The 8150-nt window shown below is 39.9% G+C and overlaps 1 protein-coding gene across 2 annotated transcripts in view; it reads right to left on the bottom strand.

Moving 5' to 3' along the window:
• Window positions 1–593: 593 nt before the first annotated feature.
• The window catches only part of LOC111867111 (myotubularin-related protein 9), a 41578-nt gene continuing 34021 nt past the window's right edge, over window positions 594–8150 (bottom strand). For both annotated transcript variants that reach the window (XM_023856639.1, XM_023856641.1), the window contains exons 10-12: window positions 3121–3344; window positions 2511–2680; window positions 594–1586 (exon numbers count right to left, since the gene is read on the bottom strand). In XM_023856639.1, the coding sequence (XP_023712407.1) occupies window positions 1359–1586; window positions 2511–2680; window positions 3121–3344 (622 nt within the window). In that variant the 3' untranslated portion in view covers window positions 594–1358. The remainder of the gene's footprint in view (window positions 1587–2510; window positions 2681–3120; window positions 3345–8150) is intronic.

Raw genomic sequence — 8150 nt, 5'->3', positions numbered from 1 at the left:
TTCCCACGATATCAGAGAAATTCAGGAATGAAAATGACGTTACATATGAGGTTGATGCATTTGTGCATGTCGTACTAAGCAAGGTATAAAAACAGTTGCTTTATGAGGAATTAGTTCGTACCATTGAATATTTGACGCAATAGACAAGGTGTCGCAGAAACCGATGTTGCTATAACCAAGTTTTACTGTACTTTATCCTTTCCATTCTTCCTAAGACTACACCAGCAGCATTTATAATAACATCTCTGAGGCCCCTCCAAGCTTCACTGACATCCTCACTATCAGAGAGACCTGCCAGGCATTCACCAATTAATCCAGTATATCTGGTTGCAACTCCTTGTTCCACCAATTTTCCACAATTCAATTTCTTACCATGGGATCCATATATCCTCCTTGCATTAGATATTCAACTTCTAATCTTTGATATTATTAAGTATGATCAGGGTCAATGTTGCCTCCCCTGTAGCTCCTGACAGCCATCAAATCTGAACAATGTCTTACATCTATCAGGATGTGATGCCACCACAATAGCTTACAGAATATGATAATTTCTGACTGCTACTTAAGTAACAATAAAAAAAAATCATCGTACATCAGCCACATCTACACAGAAGTGCTTTATTAACAAAGCTGGGTGCAACACAGATGTTCGGAAAACATGTCAGAGAACCATTTCATGAAGCATTTACACAGCGTTTGTGTGGAACTCCACAGTGATAACCTCATACATTCACAATATTAAGAAGCAATCAACACCATGGGCATAGAAGCAGCAAATTTTTGGCATTTCCTCTTGTTATCATCTGAGACAACTTGAATTTACACTGTCTCCACTGACCAGCAGTGTGACTGAGAGAGTTCAACCTACTGAAATTACATACGTTGTCCAGGAAGTAAAGACTGATTGGTGATAAAAGAATAAATATATAAAGTTAAAATTTCTTACATCATTACTACATACCTTAAATAATTTTTCTATATAATTCCCATGAAGATTGTGTGACAAGCTTCAGTATTTCTGCATTGTAGAAATATGCTGCCAGTCCATTGATCCAGTCTTGAACTATCTTCATTTCTTCATTGCTACCCATGTGCTGCTATGTGAAAACGGTCTTCACTTTCTGAACAAGCGTCAACAATTTGTGCCACCAAAAAATTGATGTTATCTAACAGCATGTGAAATCTGCTGGCATTTTATTTCAACTACACAGGCAAGAAACATGCAGAGAAAATATTTTCCCTGTTCACATTCTTAGATTTTCTTACATACATACATATATATATATTTACTATTTACACATGAAAGAAAAATATCTCTTTCAACCTAACATGATGATTTGGTTATGATTCATTTAGGGTTAAGCATCAGCCACTGCTTCTGATGTAGGTGGAGCACCAGCTGATGCTGGCACAAGTATTCCTGCTTCCACAGCTTCCTTTTCTAAGTCTGCTAATTGTCGTCGTAACCGTGTGGCTTTCAGTCGGAGTTCCTTGTCCTTCTCTCGAAGTGATGTTATCGTCTCCCAGGCTTTCTGTTGAGGTGTCTGATCCACCACCCAACGAAGGAATAATTCAGACCACAGTGACTGTAATGGCACATGAAGCAGACTTTATTAATGGGCTAATAATACCAGGCGCACAGCACAGTTACAGAAATAACAAGTTAGGAAATATATGCACAGCATAATAATTAGAGTGCACTTGCTTGCTTTTGTTTAGGTGGTGGTCTTCTGGCTTGTGATGCCATGTAGTTTTGTGGGCATACACAAATATTTCAGAAGAACATGCTGCTTCCATCATCAGGGTTGAAGTATGTAGGTTTGGAAACAGGCTTAGTTATGTAGGCAGTTACAAGGAGGGTGGTCATGGAATCCAAGGAGAGGGGGTAAAGAAACGAACCTGGTCCAAGGCAATGAAAGAAACAGACAAAAACAGCCATTTATAAAGGGCACACTGGTTTATTGTCACAGGTAGGAAGCACAGTGAATAAAAAGAGATAGACGTTTTCAGGGACCCAGCATTCTTTTCAAGAGGAAAGTGGAATTCTGTGGAAAAACGGACAAAAAAAGTCCTTTTCTGGGCCATCATATGTTTTTCTCACAAGTAGGAGATTTGAACTGAGAATGGGAAATTAACAGCTCCTTTCTGCATCCTGAGAATGGGAAGCAATGAAACTGGCAACTTTCCCTATCTAGGGCCTGAGTGGAGGGCCACCATTCAGGGGAAGTAATTGCTTTGTCTTTAGAGAGTAACTTCATTTCTTTCAGGGAATCGATGACAGTATGCTATGATCTGCTCAGGGAGAATCCATAAGACATAATCTTAACAATCACCAACAATGGACACAATTCCTAGGCTTTTTATATAATGCCTGGCAGTTTTAGGAACTGTATGAAAGTTATGGACTTTGTTTACTTCCTATATATGTGTGTGCATGGAATACAATTAATAAGGATGTTCAATTTAACATGCAACAACTTTTATTCTTAACATCTGAAACAAGACCTTACCAAACTCATGGGTGCAACTGATGGCCAAATGACACGATTATTGGGGTCATACATGGGGTTGAGGAAAGACTGAAGAATGTCTGGCCGATTCAGATAAGACCACAGACTGACAGTCTGTTCAGCCAGCTTCATGCCAGCTCTCTCTGCTTCACATGTGCCCAGGAATGTACCTATAAAATGCATTTGAAGGTGACAACATGACAGAGTCAAGCAGACATTTCACATACATTTTTACACATATTTTATAGATCACAGCCTTGTTACATGGACTCACTTGTCTCTATAGACAATAAAATTTAAAACTGAGCAAGCTAGTTTCCAAAAAAATTGATATTAGGTGTTTGAGGCACTGAAGGGTTTACGTTCCTCAAAATATTACCTACATAGTTATTAAGGGAGATGTCCTTCATAAATTACAAATCATTACAGCCATTTTAAAGAATATTTAGGGTTTGGGGCCCCTGTCAAGAGCCCCTACACCTGTAGCTACAAGATTCATATTCACCATAAATGTTGACTTATGATGGATACTCTAAAATACTGAATATGAACAAATTCCACCTAACCACTGAGATGCAACATCTTAAAATTACAAGGAAAAGGAACTTACCAAACTGTGAACAGTAGGAATGTTCAAATAGCATGATGAGGAATGAGGTCCTGAACTCAAAGCTGCATGGGAACTGCTGGTGAATCTGTCCCACACAGTCAAGGAACAGGAGGAATGTTGGGGCATGAGCCTTGGTCCGCCCAGTGCTGTAACATGACTTGCGATGGCGAATGGGGAACGGATATCCTGCCTGCAGCCACTCTCGCTCAACTAGTGCTTCCAGCCTGGCGCAACACACGAATGCTGTACACTGAAAGATCTAATTTATAACTGAGGTTGGCAAGGCATAAATCACTAACCAGCACAAACTGGGGTCAACTTAGCCTCTAACAGAAATGAGTACCAGGATTCTTTCTCAGGGTAAAGGAAGGCCGGCACATAAGGCTGACAAACTCACTGCCATCTGTGAACAAACTGTCTAGAAAATGTGGGAGCCTCGACATCTCACAACGCTATGGGCCTCCACGGCCTGTTACAGGAACAGTTCTTACTGATTTGGGGCTCTCTCATTGTTCACTGCTGATGCTGACTCAGCTCTTGCGTGGTTGCACTGTGTGGAGGAGGACAGTGTGTGCTATGTGCTGCCTCCATCTTCATGATCAATACTCACTTCAACCCTGAAGATGGAGGCAGCATGAACCTCTGGAATATGAGTAACACTGCCCATATCCACATGGTACAAACACCCAATAAGAGAACCAATAAACACGCTTATATTTGCATGAACTGTCAATGACATGAAGAGCTGACTTTCATCAGACTGCACCATGTCACATCTCAGAGGACAGAACTGCTATGTCACTGCTATGGGAACCTCAAATTCAACACTGTATATGGCATCCTTGACATAATCTTCTAAAGAATCTATGGATTGTAAATAAATATTAATTTAATTACAATTCTATGTATAAAAAATTATTTCAGCTGAAAATTCTTAATCACTGTAAATCTGTGTGAGGAAAACAGTTTCCATAACCATTTTCTTCTGCAAAGGTAAAAGGTAAAGTTGTCCCTGTGCTTAACTAATTAAGCACTACACCATGAAAATGTAAGGGGGAGTGGATGTAAAGATCCACATTTTCTTGACCTCAGCACTAGTTAGAGTGGGTTGTCAGTCTCATGCCCCAGCCTCTTTACCCCCTTGGGAAAGAGCCCCCCTCAGGACCCCATTGGATAGGAGGCTACATGGGCCCCAGAGTCGGCCTGGACAATGTGGAGAAGAGAAAATTCTAGACCCTACCAGGACTTGAACTCTGACCCCTCAGTCGTCTAGCCTGTAGCACCAGCTCATTTTCCTGTGTATGACATAAAATACTTTCAAATACGTCTCTAAATAGCTGTAACAGCTTTTTTTATATATATTGATACAACCAGTCCCTGATGAGGTCACTGGATTTTTCAATTGACCTAATCCTTCCAGCTGCAGTATGGTCCTGGGGTCGACTCAACCTCTAACAGAAATGAGTACCAGGAATGTTACTGGGGGTAAAGAGTGGCTGGTGCATAAAGGCTGACAACCTTACCACCATCTGTGACCCAATTATCTAGAAAATGTGGGGGCCTCAATGTATCACAACCCTATGGGCCTCCACAGCCTGTTACATGAGAGCTTTACCTTGTTATACCACTATTGCTTAGGTTCTTAAAGGTGACTTTTTTTTGCCTGCAGCACACTTGTCAATCCCTACATATCTATATATATATATATATATATATATATATGGGCTGTCCAATTTCAAACCTGCATTGTGCCCTACATACCTAACCATGAACAGTATTATAAAAATATATTTTTATATTTCCTCCAGTATACTGATACAAATACTGTCCTGCTATGATTGGCTCTGTGATGCACACAGACAGGAATTGGACCTGTAAAGTTAAAAAATATTAGTTAAAATTGATCTTGTCTCCGAGTACCTCGGTTTCCCCTACCAATCTTCATTCCACCAATTGCTCCACAATCACCCTCACCTATCATCTGGGGTTGGTACAAGAGGCCAGAAGTGGCCGCAGTACAAGGGACATAGTCCCACCCCACTCATCATCATCATCAGTAATCTGTCAAGATGACAGGTCCACAGTCTCTTCCAAAACAATTCCTCCACTTAATGCGATCTAGAGCTTTCTCCTTCAAATGACAGTATCCTCTTCTGTCCCCAAGGTCATCCAGCATCTTCTTACGTCTTCTTCCTCGTCTTCTTGTCACTTCTATCCGCCCATCTATCTTTCCTTCGATAGCTTCTTTTAGAAGGCAGTTTCTGCGTAAAACATGACCAATCCAATTAGCCTTCCGTTTTCTTATTTCATGTAGGATATTCCTCTGCTCACTGACTCTAATTAACACTTCTTCATTTCTCACATAATCGGTCCAACTGATCTTCTCCATTCTTCTCCAACACCACATTTCGAAACTTTCCAGATGTTTCTGATCTACTGCCCTAAGTGTCCATGTTTCAGCCCCATACAGAGCTATGCTCCAAATGTAGCATTTCACTAGTTTCTTCCTCAAATTTAAGTCCAATTTGCTGGTAAAAAGATTCTTCTTCTTGCTAAATGCAGCTTTTGCCATGGCAATCCTGGATTTAATTTCACAAGTACACCTTCCATCATCTGTTAACAAGCTACCCAAATATTTAAAACATTTCACATTCTCCACTTGTTTTTGGTCTATCTTTATTGTGACTGGGGTTGGTTGTCTCGAAATTTTCATTACTTTTGTTTTCTCCACATTCATTTCCATGCCATAGCACCTTCCAATTTCAATTAGTCTATCAATCATGCCCTGTAGCACAGTTTCTTCCTTAGCCATTAACACAAGGTCATCTGCATATTTCACAGTTTGAATAATTTGCCCTCCTACTTTGAAGTCACCGAGCCCATCCAGAGCTTCCTTGGTAAGGCATTCGCTGTACAAGTTGAACAGAATTGGTGATAAACAGCATCCTTGTCGAACTCCTCTTCCAATCTGCACACTTCCTGTCTCCCCCCTGTCCAGTCGTACTCTAACTTTCTGATCCATGTACAATTTGCTAATCAATCTTCTTTCATGCCAATCGATACCTGTTTCTTTCAGGATCTGCATTAATTTGGTCCAGTTTACCCGGTCAAATGCCTTCTGCCAGTCTATGAAGCAAACACACAGTTCTTCATCTATCTCCAAAGTTCGTTCCGCTATAATTCTCATCATCCCAATTGCTTCCCTGGTTCCTTTTCCTCTTCTAAATCCAAACTGATCTTCTCCAAGTACATCCTCTATTTTCCTTTCAATTCTTCTTTTAAGTATCTTTGCTAGCAATAAAAAAAAAATACATACCAGCTGTGAAAGGTTTCCTAGGCTGCACTGATATTGTACACAGTCATGAAGTCGTGCTAAGTTCATAAAGTATCAAGCTATTTATTACACGTCATGTAAAATATATTGAAAAATTATACAATATTTAGTAGTCATTTTTTGTAACAATTCTTCAACAACATCTTCAGAATTTTTTTAAAGTTAAGGAAGCATTAACATATATTTTGGGAAATGGAAGGGGGCTGTAAAACTCAACTGGTGGACCATACATGGCCATGAGCTGAACAGCCCTGATATAAAAAAAATTTGTTCTTAAACTCAATTCTTTGTGTGCTGAAAGACTACTTATCTTCTGGAATGTGATATCATGCAGTCTGATAGAATTTCACTGACTTTCTGAAGGAATATACTTCTTCTGTTTTCAGAGTTGAAGAGTAAGCAGAGCATGTAAACACATCCCAGAGGACAGTGTCCCTTACAGTCATCACTGTCAGAATCTGGAATCTCACTCTTTATGTTGGCTTACAATAATCAATAACAGTTATACTGAACATGCCATTGTAATGGTAACAACCTAGCTCTGTATTCAGGAAATGCTAGATTCAAATCTTGGCTGGATGGTTATACTGAGCTTCTTTGTGGTTTTCCTCAGTCTCTCCAGGTGAATACTGGGATAATATTGTCAACTGTATCAGCGACTGTACATGGTGTTTGGATTGGTAATCAGGTTTATTGAACACTTTCAGATTGTAACTACAAGTAACTATAGTGCTATCACTAATACGCACTCCACAATTCACTACAACACACACTAAGTCTTTTCAGTCTGCTGAGTCGTCACCAGTCATTGCTCAGTAATGGCTTCCAATGGCAGAAGTTCCCCTTGCTCTGGGTTCCCGAACTATCCCTGCACCTCAGCTACCAACTTCTAACAGCAAAACACCTCATAATGACTGAACTGCAGTTCTCTAACTCACGAACCAACCAGCTCTTCACTACCCTGCAGTGCAATGCACTAACTGAACTCAATGCAACTTGGTTGGTTGTGTGATGTAGCCTTGGAGTAGACCACAGAGAAAACACTGCCTCCAAAACTACTTCCATTGTTGTGTGCGCAGGATGCTGCCTATATGCCACAATACCTTGATTAAGCCACAATTGCTTTCTTTCAGATCCATTAAATTCATCATTCAACTATAATCCTACCACTCAATGCTATATATCTAGCTAACAGTAAATTGGGGGGGGATTAAGAATTACATCGCTCAGCATAATGAGTACTCCGAAAGGTGACACTGACTGCACCAGAACTTTCCTTTGAGGTGAAGAAGTTACTCATCAGTGTACAGGGTATTGAGTACTGAGCCAGATGAGAATTATACCCCAGTCTAATATAACTTAGTGATGATGAATAACTGACCTTCAACAAGCTTGGCAAGGGAATCAAGCAGGCCCTGATGACGATCAATGGGCTTATTGATTCTTCGCCATTACATTACATTACATTACATTTATTCAGCATTCCATAAATCCTTACATGGTTTTTTCAAAACACCATGGATATAGAAGTAGTCAACATGAGTAAGCATAATTACATACTGCATCACATTTGTGCAATGTCATAACAGTAGCCATATATAAATATTTACAAAAACATGAATACATGAATACATGAACATGGATATAGAAGAAGTCAACATGAGTAAGCGTAATTACATACTGCATAACAATTGTG

This window comes from Cryptotermes secundus, unplaced genomic scaffold, assembly GCF_002891405.2.
Source record: "Cryptotermes secundus unplaced genomic scaffold, Csec_1.0 scaffold291, whole genome shotgun sequence".
NCBI classification, from domain to species: Eukaryota; Metazoa; Arthropoda; class Insecta; order Blattodea; family Kalotermitidae; genus Cryptotermes; species Cryptotermes secundus.
The sequence above is the reverse complement of the archived record's forward strand: the minus strand, read 5'-3'. Positions and strand labels throughout refer to the sequence as shown.